The sequence below is a fragment of the Cherax quadricarinatus genome, chromosome 21, assembly GCF_038502225.1.
Source record: "Cherax quadricarinatus isolate ZL_2023a chromosome 21, ASM3850222v1, whole genome shotgun sequence".
Lineage (NCBI taxonomy): Eukaryota > Metazoa > Arthropoda > Malacostraca > Decapoda > Parastacidae > Cherax > Cherax quadricarinatus.
The window spans coordinates 25,741,925-25,765,039 of record NC_091312.1 but is presented as its reverse complement, the minus strand read 5'-3'; the positions used below and the strand labels follow the sequence as shown (position 1 = coordinate 25,765,039).

The 23,115-nt window shown below is 37.5% G+C and overlaps 1 protein-coding gene across 3 annotated transcripts; it reads right to left on the bottom strand.

Annotated features, from left to right (window-relative positions):
• Nucleotides 1-355: 355 nt before the first annotated feature.
• LOC138853033 (membrane protein BRI3-like) lies at nt 356-23,103 on the bottom strand. 3 transcript variants are annotated; one of them, XM_070087339.1, is made up of 5 exons: nt 22,911-23,103; nt 19,302-19,393; nt 18,689-18,829; nt 8,519-8,706; nt 356-5,090 (listed from the first exon to the last, which is right to left on the bottom strand). In XM_070087339.1, exons 3-5 carry the CDS (start codon nt 18,762-18,764, stop codon nt 4,959-4,961), a joined length of 396 nt encoding a protein of 131 aa, XP_069943440.1. In that variant the 5' UTR covers nt 18,765-18,829; nt 19,302-19,393; nt 22,911-23,103; the 3' UTR covers nt 356-4,958. The 3 variants fall into 3 exon arrangements, with proteins under 3 accessions (XP_069943440.1, XP_069943441.1, XP_069943439.1); XM_070087340.1 differs by lacking the exon at nt 19,302-19,393 and having other exon boundaries at nt 22,858-23,103; XM_070087338.1 differs by lacking the exon at nt 19,302-19,393 and having other exon boundaries at nt 22,911-23,102.
• Nucleotides 23,104-23,115: the final 12 nt, after the last annotated feature.

Below are 23,115 nucleotides of genomic sequence, written 5' to 3'. Positions count from 1 at the left end.
ATTCCCCAAGCACCTATGTTTATTACTGTCTTCAGGAGAATAAGTATAAGAAATAAAAGCACTCTGAAAACTTTGAACTTAAATTTTATAGTTTTCTTCAAATGTTAATGAAAGTTTTCTTGAAATCAGGTTTGTATTTACAGTATTTTGCATCTTATGACATGCTTATTAAAAAGGACTTGCCATCCAGGCCATGTTCTGTGCGACTGTTCAGATAAAATAACAAAACTAATTTATTTATATGATATACGTACATAACAAAATTAGTTTTCGAATAAATTAAAGTTTCACTCATAACAACACTAAGAAAGACTTTTTATATATTTTTGTGTACTTTAAAAAAAAAAACCACTGATTTGCAATTTTAATATTTTATTTATAAAACTGACTATGTTTATTCACATTATAATCTCTGTACTATACATTATCAGTGTAAATAAAAATGGCTTCTTTAGCAACTCTGCCTAAGGTCAAGAATACAGTATACAGTAGCTCTAAGAAACATTTAAAAATTACTAGTACCTTCTTTAGACTTTCAATTCAATTAACGATTAGGAACTACCCACTGCAGTGGACCTTCGAATTTAGTACTGTAGTGCCTTTTCTGTATGCAAAACTATTTTTATTATCTATAAAATGTATGTTTTGTTAATATTTCCCATAGGAAATAATGTAAATCCAATTAAACCATTCCAGACATGCAAAAATATTAACAAACAATACATTTTATAGATAATAAAAATAGTTTTGCATACAGAAAAGGCACTACTAAATTCGAGGGTCCACTGTATATGAAGAATGTACCTCAATTGTAATATTGATACAGTTTCAACACTGTTATAGGCACAAAATTTAAAAGAAAACGAGACAGCATCTTAAAACATTATAAAACTATGCTCTGGAGTAATAAAAAAATCTGCAGTAGGGGTCATGGGGGCCTAAATTGAAATATATGTCATACGTATCCTTCTGTTACCTCCAATAGCTCCGGTAAGGCCTGGGTTGCTGTATTAATCCCTCATTCACCTCTGTTCAGTGTCTGCTATATAAAAATTGTGGTGTGCAGGCATCTGAAAGTCTTACGACCCTCACCATTTGTTATACTTGGGGCCTAGTCCAAGCTGACATGAACCTGCCACAGAAACCCAAGTTCCATGGGAAAGTTATAATGGACACTGAAAGGCACTGGAAACAGTGCAGATGATGATCTATGTACTTGGCCAAGTACAAAGCTAGCACCAAAATGCCGTAACCCAAGAAGAGGCATCCCACAAAGTCAAAACATCCTGCTATTGTGAACACACACATACATCTACACATACATCTGCAGATAATACTAGTGTAATCCATCCTGATACAGGACCACACACAAAGGATCTACAGATGAAGGGTGCATAGGAGTTCAGCCAAACTAAAGCACCTGTTAAAAGAGTATAATTAAACAGAGGTGAGTGTGTGATCTGCACACCACACAAGTTGGATGTAAAATGGACTGGTGTGTTTTGTGCAGGTAACTGGTGCCTGCAAACAGCAACATTTGGGTAACAATTGAGTGGAGTCTATTAAAGGCTTAATAAAGCATCAAAGACTTTGCCAGGGCAATTACAGTCGAGGAACAGCATTAATCTAATCGAGTCTGTGGTCCCAAAGCAACAAGAAAACAACAGAGAATTCCTGTCAATGTCATTTATATAGAATTTAAACATGTAATGACTATAGTTAACTACCACTTTCTCATGTAGTGCCAACCTTTCATATGACAATCAATCCACTGAGACGGTGGTGGTGATGATAATGATTGTAATGACAAAAATTACTAAACCCATGTAGGTCATTTAGCCCTTCATTAATAAGATATACAACCTATTTCTCTACTGAATAGGGCATCCATTCTGGTTCCTTTCCCAACTATCATAATATATATTATCCATCACTTAAGTTCTCTCATGACAAGGAGAATGATGAATGACAGTCAACATATCTGCTTGCAAAAAAAAAAGTAGTTTTAAATGTAATGTAAAGTAGTTTTAACTGTCTCCAAAACATTCTAGTTTAGCTCAAAATTCCTAGTGTTAAGGAAATCTGGTCAGTTTTTATGCCAGCATTTGAATTTACACACATTTTTTATAGATTGGCTCAGCCTTATAAAATTTATTCTGCCACAATCTGATTGCATTTTAAATAACAGAAGCTTGGTAAAGCTAGATAAATGGGATGGTAAACCAAAAGCTAACAGACATGATAAGCAATGTCAGCACAATTTCCAAGTGGTTATATTTCCCAAAGTCACACATTGTTAAGTATTATTAAATCTTAAAACTGAGTCACTTACTCTACAATGGCAATTTAATCTTTTTAAATAAAATTTTCTCCAACCCATCCTCATAAAACATTTGTTTATTACTAATTACAGTACCTATTTCTGAATGTTGTGTATCAATTAAAGCTCAAGTTTAGATTAGACTACTCTAATTTAACCTAAATATGCTTACAATGTATACTTCACTTCCAAATAAGCAAATTACATAAACATGATGACAGTATCTGGATGCAGGGAAGAGACTGCAGAGGAATAGAAATTGGAAAAAACACAGTTCATGCACACCATGAGGGGATACAATCTCACTAAGTATAATTTGACATACCATACCATGGGGAGGGATTGAACTCATGGCGAGTGAGTCATTAAAACTTGCATTTGTGGTCACAGTGGGGCCTGTGCTAGCCTCTCTATGGTGTATAAATGTACCTAGATGGATGAATCTTATTGTAGCCAGCTGGCTCAGTGGCTTAGACGCTGGCCTGGAGTTTTACAACTCTCTCGCCATGAATTCAATCCCTGCCCGTGGTACAATTTGTCTGCAATCGTGTCATTACGATTTCGCGAGTCATAATTTGACTTGACAACCATCAAAAGATCCTCCTGCTCCTGGGTAAAGCAGAGGATACAAAACAGTGATAAAGCAGGCTTTGAAGGTTGACCTCCAATTATTTTTTTTGAGGGATGATAAAACTTAGCACGTATTTTTGATATTCTGAGAAAGGTTTCTCTTTACTCGCCAAGTGTTGATGGGAAGAGATTATGTACAGTATTACAAGACATTATTAATTATAATGTATTGTTCTCTTCGTTTACATTACTTGATCCATCTAAATCATGCATTATAATTCATGAAGATGAACCCATCCTCATTGACACCCTCTTTTCTTATGCATTACCCAACATCACTTTCTGAATGATTCAGATAAGATTTATTTTGTTTTGGTTAGCAAAGGTTATATAAATCCATATTACACAAAATTTAACCACACATAAGCAAATTAAAAAGATGGATGCAGCATGTCTGGCAGTAAGGTTCATCAACCAAAAAAATGCTCAACATTAAAATGTGTATGCTTTCTATACATGGTATGAGGATGGGCTGTACAGATATACAAAGCAAACCAAGAGAATGACTGAAGATAAAATTTGCTCTTGTAATTTTACTGCATTCCACAACTTGTGCTTTAGAGTACAGAGTACACATTCTTCATGGATTAAGCCAACAAATAAATTTAGGTTCACAAGTTAGCAGACAACAATCTTTCAAGGAGGTACAGTACTACCTTTCAGTCATAAGTGTGAAATGCAAGTCTATTAATAATTTGCAATCTGGCAGGATTGTTCAACTTTTCTTTTGGCTTCTTATTATAAAAGATAGTTGATAAATCTTTCAAACACCTATTTACATTAAATTACACACTTTGCTTTCCTTTGTGTTTCTTAATAGTTTTTGATTCCAACAGTACATGTTGATGGTTTTGGAGCTTATTGCCTCTGCAGCCCAGTCTTGGACTAGGTCTTGTAAACTGCAGAGGAAATAATAAAGTAATGAAAACCATCATGAAGCACACATCAACAAAGATGTGTGCATACTAAATGCAAGTAAAAATCTGCAAGATTAACTTACCATCTCATATGTTTATGAGACAGAATATAAAGATCAATAATCCTGTCTGATTGCCGATGTATGGTATGAAAGCACTCAGTGTTCTATTGAACAAGCACAAAAAATAGATACCCTCCTCACTAGACCTAATAACGTGTCTAACTGGACTACCTTGTACAGTTCTGTCCCCATATAATTCAGGTAACTGAGCATCTACTGAATTAACAAATGATTAAAAATATATCAACCAAGTTATCACAAGTTTGGCTTACTATTAAATATGTGACAAATAGGAACACTCAAACACAATATTAAGAGAAAATGCTGCAAAGTCCGAATAAATATTCTCAGAGTAAAACTTTTGAAAATTTACTTTAAAATTCAGGTATATTTTTAAAAATTCTTTCTAAAGTATTTTGATAGGTACTGCAGTTGTCCAATATATTCCTCATAAATGAAAACAATAAAATGATCAAAGGAACATGAGTTTCATATTAACCAAGAGGCACTGTAATGAAAAATAATATTTAAAGTAATCCCTCAGATATTTAACTTCTTATATTAGGCAACATCAATGGGAAGCTCAATTCTTACTAGGCACAATTTATGCATACAATATTTCAAATGATGACAACTCTATATTTTATGTCATAAGCAGATCTGGAGGTCTCTCTTGTAAATGTAAAAGGCCCAACTTCAATATTTCATGAAAATGCTTAAAAGTTATATTATTTACCACTGATATTCTCAAAGCAAGTTTTATTTGGCTTCTATATGGTGTTATTCCAACAAAATAGAACTGCCCAGTAAGGTACTCTATGATGACTGGAGTACTACTACTGTCAAGGAAAGATATCTGACATCTTAAAACAATAGGAGAACTTCTCCATATATGAATTGTTGCAATTATGCATACTTTATAAGCATACCGAGCTGATATTCACAAAACATCCTTTCACATTCTACTAAAACAATACTGTCCAATTTTTTGTTTAGTGTTCAAGGTTGCATTAGAAATGTTACTCAAACCTAAGTAAAACAAGCTCCACAGTTGCTGCAGCGTCGTTCCCTCATAGCTAAACAGCAAAGAATGCCAATGGGGAAGAACCAAAATGCACAGCATAGTCCAGCAAGTGTGAAATCCTCACTCAGCACACCCACCTGAAAAAGAAACCAATCAGAATGACAAATTGCAATAAGAATTTATATTTACCACACCTAAACTGGCTAAACCTAATGGGTATCCAACATTACAAAGATTTTTTTATATAAAAATGAATGGAGTAATCTCAAAAAGGCTAGAATTAAGAGACATCACATATAGCAAGTCTCAACGTGAAACAAAATGAAATACAATCTCAAGGAAGTAGTTTTTAAGAGGTAACTACTCATTTTAGAGAAAAAAAAAGGAGAAAAAGAATTAAAAAAAAAGCACAGTAAAAAATAACATTTCTGACTACAAAAATTTATAATGCATACACGAATATATACGAGAGAAGAATGTGACAAGTTAAATGAGGTACTGCATACCAAACTAAAAGAACTATTCATGAAACTCAAATGAAAATGCTAAAATCATTACTATGTGGGATTACAACTACAAAGAAATGGACCGGAAAGCCTATTAGGGTGCTAGGGTAAACAAATAGTCAGTAAAATTTCTTAATGCGACATGTTAACTAATTGTTTAGTAACTAATTTACTTTAGTCACCAAAAACCTACTCTGAATACACACAACACTTATCAGGAATATTACTGCAGAAGTTTGCATAAATACAACACTTGCAGGTGGCAACATACTCCATAGGGTGACATTAATCTAACTGATACATTTCATTTAAATTTTATTTCTCAAAAAGCTAATATGCTGTCATTGCTATCATTGTTACTACTGTCTGGAATATTTAATAATACTAAGTGTATCACTGAACCTCATATCTTCCAGAACATTATTAAATTCTAATTCTATTGTGTTAGTGCAATTTTTTTATGGTTAAATATAAACTTGACACCTAAGAGCCAAGATGTTGGAGAAAGTTGTGGGATTAAAATACACAATGTGGAATCTAATACACAACAGTTGCTTTCTGCTGATAACATTGTGTTTTTGGTAGATTCTGAAGAGAAGTTGCAAAGGTTGGTGGACAAATTTGGGAAGGTATGAAAAGAAAGAAAATTAGAGTGAACATAGGAAAGACCAAGGTGACAAGGGTAACAAATGAGTTAGGTATTTAAAGACTGAATATCAGATTGGAAGGAGGGAGTATGTAGGAAGTGAATGTATTCAGATATCTGGGATTGGACCTGTTGGCAGATGGGAATATGAAAGAAAAAGTGAACCACAGAAATAATGAAAGGAAAAAGGTGGGTGGTTCATGGAGGCATCTGTGAGACAAAGAACGTTATCCATGGAAGCAAAGAGGAGAATGTTGCAGTGAGAAGGCTACAGGCAGTAGAGATGTGTCTGATGGCAATGTGTGGTGTAAATATTATGCAGAGAATCCATAGTTTAGAGATTAGGAGGACATGCAGAATTACTATAAGAAATATCCAGAGGGCTCTAGAGGGATTCTTGATATGGTTGGGACATTCAGAGAGGTTGGAACAAAATAGGATGACTTGACAGTATATATATCTGTAATGGAGGGAAGGTGGGGTAGGGGTTGCCCTAGGAAAGGTTGGAAGGAGGGGATAAAGGAGAGCATGTTAGATTGGAATGAGTGGGGCCAAATGGTTTTTGGACCTTGGTGAGCTGTTGGAGCATTAGCAAGGTAATATTTTGTGAAGGGATTCAGGGAAACCAATTAGCCAGTACAGTGCCTGAATTTTGAAGGAGGGGTGGTGATATTTACATTCTGGAGGAGCATATTAACTAGTATCGGTATGCCTCTGACAAGACAGTGATGGAATGAATGATAGTACAGTGGTCCCCCGCCTTACGATATTAATCCGTTCCTGAGAGCTCATTGTAAGCCAAAATTATCGTTAGCTGAATTAATTTTCCCCATAAGAAATAATGGAAATCAAATTAATCCGTTCCTGACGCCCCAAAGTATGAAAAAAAAAAATTACCACATGAAACATTAATTTTAATACGCACAAACTGAAGAAGACATGCACAATTACTACTCTACTAAGAATAGGATACATGACACTTACCTTTATTGAAGATCTGGTGATGAGTGATGGGATGGGAGGAGGGGAGAGTGTGGAAGTTATTGTTTAGAAGGGGAATCCCCTTCCATTAGGACTTGAGGTAGTAAGTCCTTTTCCGGGGTTACTTCCCTTTTAATGCCACTAGGACCAGCTTGAGAGTCACTGGACCTCTGTCGCACAACAAATCTGTCCATAGAGCTCTGTACCTCCCGTTCCTTTAAGACTTTCCTAAAATGGGCCATAACACTGTCATTGCACAGGTTGCCAACACGGCTTGCAGTAGCTGTGTCAGGGTGATTTTCATCCATAAAGGTTTGCAGTTTAACCCACTTTGCACACATTTCCTTAATCTCTTTTTTCAATTCCATATAATTCTTGCCCTTTTTACCACAGGGATGGCACTAGAAGCTTTCTTGGGGTCCATGGTGACTTATTTTGCAGTTACAAGCACTAAAAACACTGGGATAATGTGAAATATACCGAATGTATGCGTAGATGCGACCGCACTGGCTGGCTTGTAAACACTGGCGCTGAGGTCACACGTGGGACGCGTCCCGGACGAATCACGTAAGGCGAGTTTTTTATCACAAGGCGAGGCAAAATTTTTAGGTTCAAATGCTTCATATGGCAGATTTAATGTAACGCAATGCGTTCGTAAGGCGGGGGTCCACTGTACTGTAGTACCCTGCATCTGCGGATTCGGTTTCCACTGTTTTCATCAGTTATCCACGGTTTACCGTGACCCAAAAATAACCCTTAATTTTGCTTAATAATGGCACTAAAGCACAAAAGTAGTGATGGTGGCAGTTCTTTAAAGCCTGAGAGAAGTCGTGAAGTGCTTCCCATCAGTGAAAAAGTGCTAATTCTTGACTTATTGTGCATAAACGAAAAACAATTTATATCAAGGTTCACTACTATTCCTGGTTTCGGGTATCCATGGTAGGTCTTGGAACATATTCCCTGCGGATACAGTGGGACTACTGTAAATATTTTTTGGGGAGCCACCCTACCTCGATGGGAGATGACCAATGTTAAAAAATTACAATTGAAATTATGTCAACCAGCTGCACACACACAATTATAATTATACTGCACTCAGTTTAAGGATTAAAAATGCAATTTATTTAACTGAAAAATATGATGGACTCTAGATGACAGAAACATTAATAAAAAGGAGAAAATAGCTTGTCAGTTAATTTCACTGGCAACTGTCTAAAGCCTTCGTTTCAATCTTCTTCTTCTTTCTGTAAAGAAGTCACGTTGCTACCCTTTTATTGACAAGAATTTTCCACCATTATAAAAAAATGATGCTTATCCTAAAAATATGAAATGAAGCAAAAAAAATAAAAATGTCCAAAATTAATTTGCAACACTACAACTGCTGGACAGAAACAGTAAAACTGTGTTAAGAGAGAGAGAGAGAGATACATACCCTGCAAGCTGGGCATCCACCAACAACAATCACATCGGTGGCTCTAACTGGGTTCACTACAACAGGGATGGCCCCATAAGAGGGCTGCTGAGTGGTGATGATTGTAGTGCTACTGCTCATAGGATGAGTGGGAACAAAGCCAATATGGGGAGATGGTGGCATCTGCTGATAAGGTGGAGGTGGTCCCACTGAAAACACAAATTTGAATAAATTTGCAAATGCACAATGCAAAATTTATGCTGCAATAGTGTTTACGAACGGAGACAAAGATTATCAATACTTTTAAATAAATGTCTATTGATGAAACTTATGAAGAATACACAATTTTTATTGCAATTAAACATTAGTGATTTTAAATTGAATTCATCTTCAATCTAATAATTCTCTCATTAACGGATTTCGGGAATTTCAAACAAAATCTGGCAGAATAATCTCTAATTATTGAATAAAATGAAAAAGATCCATAATTCTGAATTTTGTCTGTAGCTACTGAGTCCAGTTGTCTTCTGAAATATCAAACCATGCCCAATAATTCCGACATTTGCCTGGTACTGGCCAGAGTGGCCATGTAAGGACCTGTCCATTTTCAGCGTGCCCCGAGCCGAAGGCTACCCTGCTTGGCCTGCAGGGCAGGGTCAGGCTGGCCATCCTGCCTGCCTGGCTAGTTGGGCTCCCTGGCTGGGCTGTCTGTCTGTGTCACCAGACTTTCTCACTGCTCACTTACCTCTCTCCCTTGCACCAGAAATTCTGGTCCCCATCTCCCACCCTCCCTGCCTCTCACCACAACCCTTTATCAGCCAGTTGCCAGATACACCACTGCTCCCATTCTTATCAATTTTTAATTTCAGTTTATTAGTATAAAATGCCAGTGTGTTAAAAAAATTGTTGTTCAGCTTATTATAGTGTGGAAAGAAAGGGTGAGTGCAGCATTAAGAACAGATGTGATACCTCTCTGCATTTCTCTAATCCCCTACTTCTCTTACAAGTGGCCATCAATAATAATAACAATCTTTATTTCTACATAGCATGACCTGTACTAGACTTGAATACTTCATGTTAGGGAAAAGGACATATGTGCAATTAATGTGACATTTTATTGTGGCAATGTTCCACTCTCCAGGAGCTTTGTTAAACCATTACCTAACATTGTCAGTAATTCTAACAGCATTATTACAACTTTACAAAATGCTAATAATCTACATCTCTCTACCTATGCCTGCCTGGATCCATGCATACCTGCCTACCTTCCTCTCTCCTTCCCTGCCTGCCTGCATACCTATCTGCCTGCCCAGTCTGCCTGTCTTGCTTGTCCTGCCCTCCTTTGATCATTGATGCTAAAAAAAATCTGGACAAACTTGAGTGAGAAATGTTGAATTTCAGTAGGACCTACCTAGCATGAGCCATTATCCCTGCTGCAATGTTCCTCTAATGTAATGGGTGTGAGTAAGACCTCCCTAGCATGAGCAAGTAGGTCTATTGCAATTCTCCTTTAGTTTTATGTTAATCAAGTGCTAGTTTTCATTACTCCCTTCCCCCTCGAGTTGTGAACAGAATGGTACAGAAGCACTATAGATTACAATATCTGTATTCTTAGCATCCAGTTGTCTTCTGCATCAGTGGACCAAGCTCACTACGTCAGAAGACAACTGGACGATCATGAAATAACAATTTCATAATTCTGTAGTTGCAGACATTCAGCATTATTGCACACCCTTTACACCCATTAGTCTGTTACTGAGACTTTTTACTGTACTGTCATGCATTTAAACATGTACTGTTACATATAATATAAACTTAATACTTTGTAATCATCCCAAAATTCTGAGGTAAACAATTTTAGTTACAAGCTGTTAATAAAATAAACACCCAAAAATATGGACCCAGTTTCAAAACAGTATACAGTGGTACCTTGAGTTTCGAACAGCGCCCAACTCGAACAATTATGTAAGTATATTTGTGTAAGTGCTTTTGTAAGTGTATTTTTGGGGGTCCGAAACGGACTAATCTAATTTACATTATTCCTTATGGGAACAAATTCATTCGGTATTGGCACTCGAACAGCCTTCTGGAACAAATTAAGTTAGTAACTCGAGGTATCACTGTATTTCACAATCGGGTCCATCTTTTTGAAACACCCTGTATATATATCCCAACAGATTAGAAAGTTATAGGCAGCAGGCTGGAAGAAAGCAAACTTTCTGGGAGAACAGAAGGAGTTTCAAGATTTACAAAGCACATACTCTCAATAATGTTGAAGGATAAGCTATGGCAGGAAAAGAGGGACTATAAATGTATTAATTCAAGGATTATGTGGAGTAAAATAAAGATTGGATGTGAAAAGTGGGTTATAATAAGCGTGTATGCACCTGGAGAAGAAAGAAGTGTAGAGGAGAGAGAGAGATTTTGGGAAATGTTGAGTGAATGCATGGGGAGTTTTGAATCAAGTGTGAGAGTAATGGTGGTTGGGGATTTCAATGCTGAAGTGGGTAAAAATGTTATGGAGGGAGTAGTAGGTAAATTTGGGGTGCCAGGGGTAAATGTAAATGGGGAGCCTTTAATTGAGCTATGTGTAGAAAGAGATTTGGTAATAAGTAATACATATTTTATGAAAAAGAGGATAAATAAATATACAAGGTATGATGTAGCACGTAATGAAAGTAGTTTATTAGATTATGTATTGGTGGATAAAAGGTTGATGGGTAGGCTCCAGGATGTACATGTTTATAGAGGGGCAACTGATATATCGGATCATTATTTAGTTGTAGCTACAGTTAGAGTAAGAGGTAGATGGGAAAAGAGGAAGGTGGCAACAACAAGTAAGAGGGAGGTGAAAGTGTATAAACTAAGGGAGGAGGAAGTTCTGGTGAGATATAAGCGACTATTGGCAGAAAGGTGGGCTAGTGCAAAGATGAGTAGTGGGGGGGTTGAAGAGGGTTGGAATAGTTTTAAAAATGCAGTATTAGAATGTGGGGCAGAAGTTTGTGGTTATAGGAAGGTGGGGGCAGGAGGAAAGAGGAGTGATTGGTGGAATGATGAAGTAAAGGGTGTGATAAAAGAGAAAAAGGTAGCTTATGAGAGGTTTTTACAAAGCAGAAGTGTTATAAGAAGAGCAGAGTATATGGAGAGTAAAAGAAAGGTAAAGAGAGTGGTGAGAGAGTGCAAAAGGAGAGCAGATGATAGAGTGGGAGAGGCACTGTCAAGAAATTTTAATGAAAATAAGAAAAAATTTTGGAGTGAGTTAAACAAGTTAAGAAAGCTTAGGGAAAGTATGGATTTGTCAGTTAAAAACAGAGTAGGGGAGTTAGTAGATGGGGAGAGGGAGGTATTAGGTAGATGGCGAGAATATTTTGAGGAACTTTTAAATGTTAAGGAAGAAAGTGAGGCAGTAATTTCATGCACTGGTCAGGGAGGTATAACATCTTTTACGAGTGAAGAAGAGCAGAATGTAAGTGTGGTGGAGGTACGTGAGGCATTACGTAGAATGAAAGGGGGTAAAGCAGCTGGAACTGATGGGATCATGACAGAAATGTTAAAAGCAGGGGGGGGATATAGTGTTGGAGTGGTTGGGACTTTTGTTTAATAAATGTATGAAAGAGGGGAAGGTACCTAGGGATTGGCAGAGAGCATGTATAGTCCCTTTATATAAAGGGAAAGGGGACAAAAGAGACTAAAAATTATAGAGGAATAAGTTTACTGAGTATACCAGGAAAAGTGTACGGTAGGGTTATAATTGAAAGAATTAGAGGTAAGACAGAATGTAGGATTGTGGATGAGCAAGGAGGTTTCAGAGTGGGTAGGGGATGTGTAGATCAAGTGCTTACATTGAAGCATATATGTGAACAGTATTTAGATAAAGGTAGGGAAGTTTTTACTGCATTTATGGATTTAGAAAAGGCATATGATAGAGTGGATAGAGAAGCAATGTGGCAGATGTTGCAAGTATATGGAATAGGTGGTAAGTTATTAAATGCTGTAAAGAGTTTTTATGAGGATAGTGAGGCTCAGGTTAGGGTGTGTAGAAGAGAGGGAGACTACTTCCTGGTAAAAGTAGGTCTTAGACAGGGATGTGTAATGTCACCATGGTTGTTTAATATATTTATAGATGGGGTTGTAAAGGAAGTAAATGCTAGGGTGTTCGGGAGAGGGGTGGGATTAAATTTTGGGGAATCAAATTCAAATTGGGAATTGACACAGTTACTTTCTGCTGATGATACTGTGCTTATGGGAGATTCTAAAGAAAAATTGCAAAGGTTAGTGGATGAGTTTGGGAATGTGTGTAAAGGTAGAAAGTTGAAAGTGAACATAAAAAAGAGTAAGGTGATGAGGGTATCAAATGATTTAGATAAAGAAAAATTGGATATCAAATTGGGGAGGAGGAGTATGGAAGAAGTGAATGTTTTCAGATACTTGGGAGTTGACGTGTCAGCGGATGGATTTATGAAGGATGAGGTTAATCATAGAATTGATGAGGGAAAAAAGGTGAGTGGTGCGTTGAGGTATATGTGGAGTCAAAAAACGTTATCTATGGAGGCAAATAAGGGAATGAATGAAAGTATAGTAGTACCAACACTCTTATATGGGTGTGAAGCTTGGGTGGTAAATGCAGCAGCGAGGAGACGGTTGGAGGCAGTGGAGATGTCCTGTTTAAGGGCAATGTGTGGTGTAAATATTGTGCAGAAAATTCGGAGTGTGGAAATTAGGAAAAGGTGTGGAGTTAACAAAAGTATTAGTCAGAGGGCAGATGAGGGGTTGTTGAGGTGGTTTGGTCATTTAGAGAGAATGGATCAAAGTAGAATGACATGGAAAGCATATAAATCTATAGGGGAAGGAAGGCGGGGTAGGGGTCGTCCTCGAAAGGGTTGGAGAGAGGGGGTAAAGGAGGTTTTGTGGGCAAGGGGCTTGGACTTCCAGCAAGCGTGCATGAGCGTGTTAGATAGGAGTGAATGGAGACGAATGGTACTTGGGACCTGACGATCTGTTGGAGTGTGAGCAGGGTAATATTTAGTGAAGGGATTCAGGGAAACCAGTTATTTTCATATAGTCGGACTTGAGTCCTGGAAATGGGAAGTACAATTCCTGCACTTTAAAGGAGGGGTTTGGGATATTGGCAGTTTGGAGGGATATGTTGTGTATCTTTATATGTGTATGCTTCTAAACTGTGCATTCTGAGCACCTCTGCAAAAACAGTGATAATGTGCGAGTGTGGTGAAAGTGTTGAATGATGAAAATATTTTCTTTTTGGGGATTTTCTTTCTTTTTTGGGTCACCCTGCCTCGGTGGGAGACGGCCGACTTGTTGAAAAAAAAAAAAAAAATACTCTCAAAAAGCTAAAATTAAAACAATAAAATGAAAGCCTGTCACACTAACAAGCACATGATAAAACTACACAGAAATTCTAAGTTAAAGGACCAGGGTCAATTAATAGAATATCCAGAAATTTTCCCCAGGTCTGAATAGATACCCCCAGCAATCATATAACCACCACCAAAACCGAAACAACTAAAGCCTCAGTAAACTTTCAAGCATGTGCCTCTATCAATTGCAGACTACAAAAATGCACTGAACTGGACCAGAATCACCTACAAAAAGTTTTCCATGATTGATGCATGTGCCTTTTCAATCTACAGGGAAGAGGATTGAAGTAGAAATCATAGGCAGAGGGAACCAAGCACCCAGTTCCTACCAAACCCTCTACATCTTGCTGCTAGCCTGCAGAGCTCACCAAGCTCATCACTTCCCAAGGTCAAACCAATGTATAGGTCACAAAGCACACCTGCAGCAGCTTTTATCTGGTTTCCACTCATTCATTACAAGGGACTGACATTGCTCGGGCAGCGATGTCAGGAATGGAAATAGGTAAGCTATTATTTTTAAAAGCAATTTTAGACCACTATAGTATACACTGGAGCATACTGTTCCAGGGCACAAAGAGAATGTTGCAAGTCAAATTAGCGAGGATAGTGCTCTCACAAACTCCAAGAATGAGAGCATATGCCCTTGCTAATAGTCTTAAATTAATGCAATGAACTCTCTTCCTATACAGCCAAGAAAATTGTCTTGTTCAAGAAATCATGTCTCATCAACAACTGCTATGAAACTACTGGAGTCCATCAGAAAACAAGTACATGTACTGTACATACCACACTAAGAGATAAAACTGCTAACCTAACAACAGTACAGTTTTCAATCAGCAAACTTTTGTTGAGAATATCAAGTATATTAAGCTACTACCAAAGTCAATTTTTTCAAGGAAGGAATGAGCACACCGCAATTATTTAAAACATAATTAGAAATCTCAAAAGAAAGAAAATTATAAAACAGAGGAAGAATAAAATGCAACATTTATACCGGAAGAGAGAGCATGTTTGAAAGTTAAATGCAAAAGTGACAAAGTAAAATGGTTTTCATGGGGTAATGTCATTAGCAAGTGCAGCAAATATTGGTGCTTGCCCTGATAATTTTTTATTAATATTTCTGAAAGAATCTTGTTAAAAAGTTTGTATGTAGGTTCAAGCTTCACACTTTAAAAAAAATGTACAGTATTTGTATTATTTTGTAAATACAGTATCATCTTCTCATCTTTTTTTAACTAAAGTAAATTTTTAAATTTTACAGGTGCTCATCGACTTACGATGTTTAACTTACTGTATTTCAACTTTACGGTAGTGCAAAAGCAATTATTTTGGAGATGAAATTTAAAATAATTACCCAGAATGAAGGCAGGAAGTCTGTAACTTGTATTCAATTTTTACTTTTCAATACTGGTATTTGGTTACAGTAATTATTTGTTTATTCACTTATTCAGTGACAGTAGTTAATTTACTTATTTACCATAAATTCATATTCAACTTGGTATATTTTCAACTTACGATGGGTTTGTGAGAATGTAACCCCATTGTAAGTCGAAAAGCACCTGTATTTGCAGACTTTTTTCACTTCATAAATGTACAAGATCCCCTAAACACAACTGTTTGTAAAAGATTAATATGCTACAGGTGACTGAGCCAAGAGATGAAGATATTTTGAAATTTCATGTACGTTACCCTATATTTATTTCCAACTGCTAATTTATAATTATTTTTAAGAACTACACTGAATGGTGGTAAATCATGTAGAGTTGAGACTTTTTTTTTTTGGAGGGGCATGGAGGGGAAAGAGCAGGGCACAAATCAATTAAAGAATTTCTTCCTATTTGAGTCTGTAACAAAAATGCTTTGTTTCTACTTCAGTAACAAAAATATTTTATGTCTGTTAAAAAAAATATCCACTATGTATACTGAAGTCTGACAAGGGAGATATTAGTGTATACACCTGGCATACATGTATTATACATGCTAATTAGAGGGGCAACTGATATATCAGATCATTATTTAGTTGTAGCTACAGTTAGAGTAAGAGGTAGATGGGAAAAGAGGAAGGTGGCAACAACAAGTAAGAGGGAGGTGAAAGTGTATAAACTAAGGGAGGAGGAAGTTCTGGTGAGATATAAGCGACTATTGGCAGAAAGGTGGGCTAGTGCAAAGATGAGTAGTGGGGGGGTTGAAGAGGGTTGGAATAGTTTTAAAAATGCAGTATTAGAATGTGGGGCAGAAGTTTGTGGTTATAGGAGGGTGGGGGCAGGAGGAAAGAGGAGTGATTGGTGGAATGATGAAGTAAAGGGTGTGATAAAAGAGAAAAAGGTAGCTTACGAGAGGTTTTTACAAAGCAGAAGTGTTATAAGAAGAGCAGAGTATATGGAGAGTAAAAGAAAGGTGAAGAGAGTGGTGAAAGAGTGCAAAAGGAGAGCAGATGAAAGAGTGGGAGAGGCACTGTCAAGAAATTTTATTGAAAATAAGAAAAAATTTTGGAGTTAAACAAGTTAAGAAAGCCTAGGGAAAGTATGGATTTGTCCGTTAAAAACAGAGTAGGGGAGTTAGTAGATGGGGAGAGGGAGGTATTAGGTAGATGGCGAGAATATTTTGAGGAACTTTTAAATGTTGAGGAAGAAAGGGAGGCGGTAATTTCATGCACTGGCCAGGGAGGTATACCATCTTTTAGGAGTGAAGAAGAGCAGAATGTAAGCGTGGTGGAGGTACGTGAGGCATTATGTAGAATGAAAGGGGGTAAAGCAGCTGGAACTGATGGGATCATGACAGAAATGTTAAAAGCAGGGGGGGATATAGTGTTGGAGTGGTTGGTACTTTTGTTTAATAAATGTATGAAAGAGGGGAAGGTACCTAGGGATTGGCGGAGAGCGTGTATAGTTCCTTTATATAAAGGGAAAGGGGAGAAAAGAGATTGTAAAAATTATAGAGGAATAAGTTCACTGAGTATACCAGGAAAAGTATACGGTAGAGTTATAATTGAAAGAATTAGAGGTAAGACAGAATGTAGAATTGCGGATGAGCAAGGAGGCTTCAGAGTGGGTAGGGGATGTGTAGATCAAGTGTTTACATTGAAACATATATGTGAACAGTATTTAGATAAAGGTAGGGAAGTTTTTATTGCATTTATGGATTTAGAAAAGGCATATGATAGAGTGGATAGAGGAGCAAAGTGGCAGATGTTGCAAGTTTATGGAATAGGTGGTAAGTTACTAAATGCTGTAAAGAGCTTTTATGAGGATAGTGAGGCTCAGGTTAGGGTGTGTAGAAGAGAGGGAGACTACTTCCCGGTAAAAGTAGGTCTTAGACAGGGATGTGTAATGTCACCATGGTTGTTTAATATATTTATAGATGGGGTTGTAAAAGAAGTAAATGCTAGGGTGTTCGGGAGAGGGGTGGGATTAAATTATGGGGAATCAAATTCAAAATGGGAATTGACACAGTTACTTTTTGCTGATGATACTGTGCTTATGGGAGATTCTAAAGAAAAATTGCAAAGGTTAGTGGATGAGTTTGAGAATGTGTGTAAAGGTAGAAAGTTGAAAGTGAACATAGAAAAGAGTAAGGTGATGAGGGTATCAAATGATTTAGATAAAGAAAAATTGGATATCAAATTGGGGAGGAGGAGTATGGAAGAAGTGAATGTTTTCAGATACTTGGGAGTTGACGTGTCGGCGGATGGATTTATGAAGGATGAGGTTAATCATAGAATTGATGAGGGAAAAAAGGTGAGTGGTGTGTTGAGGTATATGTGGAGTCAAAAAATGTTATCTATGGAGGCAAAGAAGGGAATGTATGAAAGTATAGTAGTACCAACACTCTTATATGGATGTGAAGCTTGGGTGGTAAATGCAGCAGCGAGGAGACGGTTGGAGGCAGTGGAGATGTCCTGTCTAAGGGCAATGTGTGGTTTAAATATTATGCAGAAAATTCGGAGTGTGGAAATTAGGAGAAGGTGTGGAGTTAATAAAAGCATTAGTCAGAGGGCAGAAGAGGGGTTGTTGAGGTGGTTTGGTCATTTAGAGAGAATGGATCAAAGTAGAATGACATGGAAAGCATATAAATCTATAGGGGAAGGAAAGAGGGGTAGGGGTCGTCCTCGAAAGGGTTGGAAAGAGGGGGTAAAGGAGGTTTTGTGGGCGAGGGGCTTGGACTTCCAGCAAGCGTGCATGAGCGTGTTAGATAGGAGTGAATGGAGACGAATGATACTTGGGACCTGACTATCTGTTGGAGTGTGAGCAGGGTAATATTTAGTGAAGGGATTCAGGGAAACCGGTTATTTTCTTATAGTCGGACTTGAGTCCTGGAAATGGGAAGTACAATGCCTGCACTTTAAAGGAGGGGTTTGGGATATTGGCAGTTTGGAGGGATATGTTGTGTATCTTTATACGTATATGCTTCTAAACTGTTGTATTCTGAGCACCTCTGCAAAAGCAGTAATAATGTGTGAGTGTGGTGAAAGTGTTGAATGATGATGAAAGTATTTTCTTTTTGGGGATTTTCTTTCTTTTTTGGGTCACCCTGCCTCGGTGGGAGAGGACCAACTTGTTAAAAAAAAAAAAAAAATTAAAAAAAAAAAGATTTAATTGTATGCCCCTATTTCCCAGCCATTTTAAGAGATCAAATGATCACTATATAGCAGTCCTGAGATATTGCCTCCAATAATTTTTTTATAATGTGCATTACTGAATCCCTGAAAATTATTACCAAGACAAAGAAAAATTACAAACAGAACAAAGAAAAATTACAAGTGCTTCATAACAATCTCTAAAATGCATCAAAACAATACCAGTACAATAATTCCTACCTGGGGGTGGAGGGACACTGGAAGATCCGTGGGAATACCCAACATTAGGGTTGTATGGAGGCGGCTTCTCCGACATCGTCTATAAAAATTCACCGAGTGCTGAGTAAACTCTTCTCACTTCAGAGAATGTTTCCAACAAAGCTGTAAAAAAATAAGATTTTTTTTTTAGATATTAATTAGGTCTAAGAATGGGTTATGACTTAGTCCACATCCATTGGCCACCAAAGTCCCTTAAAGTAAAAGTCATCATTTTATTCTGGCTATTACTCTGGACCTTTAGAAACTCAAGATAACCACAAGAAAGCTAATCAGTGTGGCTTGCTTGTAATGGAACCCTTTGATCCTTTTTCCCAGGATGCAACCCATAAAATTCTGCTAACACCTTGGCACCAGCCTACTGCTAGGTACACAGGAGTAGCAAGTGTAGGAAATATGCCCAACATTTACCCCAACATACTAAAAATGAACACAGGTCTTTCACATGTTGGCAGAAAGGTGCAACCACTTGAGCTGCCATGAGGCAAAAAAGGTAATTTTTATACAACATTACATATTGCATATAGTCATTATATGTGTAAAAAGTGTACTCAGAGTAGTGCATTGAGGTCACAACCATTGGATACTTATCCCATCCAGGACGAGTCAAGACGGGCAAGTGTCATTACATCTATTACCCATAGCCAGTCAACAGTTGTGGGTCACATCCTGGGAAACAAAAAATTAGCAAATCCAATAGAAATAAGCAAAAAGGCTTGATTTACGAAGTTATCCTGGGGTAACAGTCTTCTGTGGTTAATAATCTTCATGATAACATATCATAATAATTTTTCAAAAGGCATTTTTCTATCAGGGTTCTGACATTGTGTATCTAGACAGCACTGCTTATAATAATTATAAAAATAGCTAATACATATTGATATAAGTTAGCCTACTTGACGGCACTTACGAATGACGAAGAAAATTATACATGTACCAGGAAAAATTGCGGTTAGTGTAATACCAATTCTTCACTACATTATAAAACCATTTACTGCAAACACTACACTAGTAAATTATTACATTCATGGGGAGCTTTAAACCTGTATGTGTCATGCAGTGCCTGGGAAAACATGAAGCAATCAGACCGGACCCAAGGAAAGGGAGGAACAGGTAAATAAATAAGTTCATTCAGGTATACACAAATACACTTACATAGATTATCATACATATGTGTAGAGAACCTGGGATAACCAAAAAAAAAAAGTCAGAGTGACTTAAAGTGACTTGATTTAAATAACAATAAACTGGAGATTCTTTGGTTTCAAGTGCTGCTTCCCAAGACCAAACCCATCTTAGTAGGAACTAGTTACCGCCCTCCCACCCAGGACCAGTTCTTAGAAGACTTTTCCAGAGTAGAGTATTGTCCGAACTTGAAAACAATTGCGAGACAATAATACTGGGCGACTTCAATATCTGTTTTCAGCAGCAAAATAACGGGCTATGCAAAAAGTATAAGCAAATTCTAGGTTTAAATAGTTACACTCAACTAATTAATACACCAACCCGGATCACACAGTTCTCAGCCACCCTAATTGACCACATACTTTGTAACCGCGCTGAGAACATTAGTCAGTCAGGCGTCATTACCACAGGTCTTAGTGATCATTTCATCATTTACTGCACCAGGAAAATCACTAGGGATAGGATAGGCCTACATAGGACAATAAAAATGAGGTCAACTAGAAACTACAGTAAAGAAACGCTGATAAATAGGCTACACAACTGTGACTGGACAGAAATAAGTTGCACGGACGTAAACGATGCCTGGGAAAAATTCAAAACAATGTTCACTACCATCCTTGATAATATTGCACCAGTTAAAGAGGTTAGGATTAAACGAAGAACTGAACCCTGGATGACTACCGAGATATTAGATAATATGAAATTCAGAGACCAGCTGCTAAAGAGATTTAAAGCAAACAGACAGGATATTGCAGCACTAAATGAATTCCAAAGGGTGAGGAACAGAGTACAGAGCCTTATAAAAGGAGCAAACTCAAAGCATTATTGCTCAAAAATTGAAGAGTATAAGCATAACCCCAGAAAGCTCTGGCAAAAACTAAAAAAGTTGGGGTATAGCCATAAGACAGTAGATAGGTCTAACATAGTACTCACTATCGATAATGAGGTATGCCACGAAACATCTAAGGTGGCAAATTGCTTTAATTCCTACTACACATCTGTTGCATCAACACTAGTAAGTAAACTACCAGCTGCATCAAATACCTTTAACACAGACTGATAAGTTTCAAACATACTATACCAATAAAGGGGTAACCCCAAACAGTTGTCAACTAATAAGTGTATCTCATGACTTTATTCAAAAAGAACTAAGCAGGTTAAACCCAACTAAGAGCACTGGCCCGGATAACATCCTGTCTAAGTTCCTAAAAGATGGTGCTTCTGAACTGTCAATCCCTATTGCTCACATAATAAATCTATCAATCACCACTAATACCATACCTGAGGGGTTCAAGGAGGCCAGAGTTACTCCTATCTTCAAGAAAAATAGTAGGTCTGATGTCAGCAACTATAGGCCTGTTAGTATACTCAGTATAATATCCAAAATTCTAGAGAGGGCAGTGTACTCTCAAGTAGTTAAGTACCTTAATGACAACAACATTCTCCATAGCTATCAATCGGGCTTCAGAAGATCTTACTCAACCGACACCTCCCTAATTAATCTGATGGATTACCTGAGAACTGAAATGTCAAAGGGGAACTTCATTGGTATGGTAACCTTAGACCTGCAAAAGGCCTTCGATACTGTCAACCACAATATATTATGTAAGAAACTTCAAGCTATCGGTATAGGTTCTGTAGACTGGTTTAAGTCCTACCTTAGCAACAGGAGACAAATTGTCAAAATCAACAAAACGGAATCAGAACCCCTGCTGATAGCATGTGGAGTTCCCCAAGGTAGTATTCTAGGTCCCTTATTATTCTTATGTTATGTCAATGACATGCCTATCTGTATGCAGATGACAGTGCCCTGTTAGTGTACGGTAAAGACCCACAAGATTAATGTTTTAACACAAACTGGAGTCCTGCAGCAAATGGTTAGTAGACAACAAACTATCATTACACCTCGGAAAATCTGAAGCCATTCTCTTTAGCATGAAACATAAACTGAGAAGGGTAAATAATATTAATGTCCAGTGTAATGGGGAGCCCATCACTTTGGTTTCATCAGTAAAATATCTGGGAATCCCCTTTGACCCATGCATGTCAGGAGAATTGATAGGGAACAGTGTAGTAAAGAAAGTGAATGCCAGACTGAAGTTCCTGTATAGACAAGCACAGTGTCTACCTACTGAGGCTCGCAGGACCCTATGTCTAGCCCTTATACAATGCCATATGGATTACGCTTGCTCTTCATGGTACTCTGCCTTGACAAAAAATCACCCAGAACAAAATCGTAAGATTCATCCTGGGGCTGAGACCAAAAGAACATGTAGGCCAGGATGAATTACAGCAGTTGGATATGCTGAATGTTGAAGACAGAGTAAAACAACTGAAGCTAAATCATGTTTATAAAATTGCTCACAAAGTGTCCAGAATATCTTGCTGCCAATTTTGTCAAGGTTGGGAACCAAAGCAATCATAGTGCTAGGGGGAGAGAGCACAACTTTGTAGTATCCACAGTCATTGGCCAGGCTTCAAACACCTTTTATTGTACAGCAATAAAGGAATGGAACAGACTACCCGCACATGTCAAAGCCAGTCATAGCATGAACCAGTTCAAGAAGAGTGCCAAAAGGTGTCTGATGAATGTAGCTACAGAAAGGGAGGGGAATGATTTTCTATTTTTTAGCTAACATACGTGCAAATTTTACCTTATTCCTAGTATATATTATAATAATAAGGTAAAAGGACCCCAATGGAAATAAGTCACTCTGTCTGACTTTTTTGGGTTATCCCAGGTTCTCTACACATATGCTGCTATGTATGATAATTCTATGTAACTGTATTTGTGTATACCTGAATAAACTTACTTACTTAAGTTGGACCATAACATCATCCTAAGTTTCTGTCTTGTATGGACGGGTTATGTATAAATTATCCTCGACACAGTATTGAAGTTATATTCTCCACAGAGGAACCTGAGAAACAATAACTAGAAAACAGACCTAGACCATATGTGAGTACTGACAAGCAGTGAAGTATAATGAAGTGTACTCACATTAAGCACAGCAGACCAGACCCCAGGAGGCAGGTGAACTAGTGGTAGTGTTACAACAGGAATACAACGACCTAATTCACAGTCATGTGAGGCTGTGTCACACACACAGGGGGAGGATGATGACTGTAAACATACACACACACACAGGGAATTACACCATGTTTCACTCTACCAAACAACGTAGTGGACTGTTTCAACAACCTCG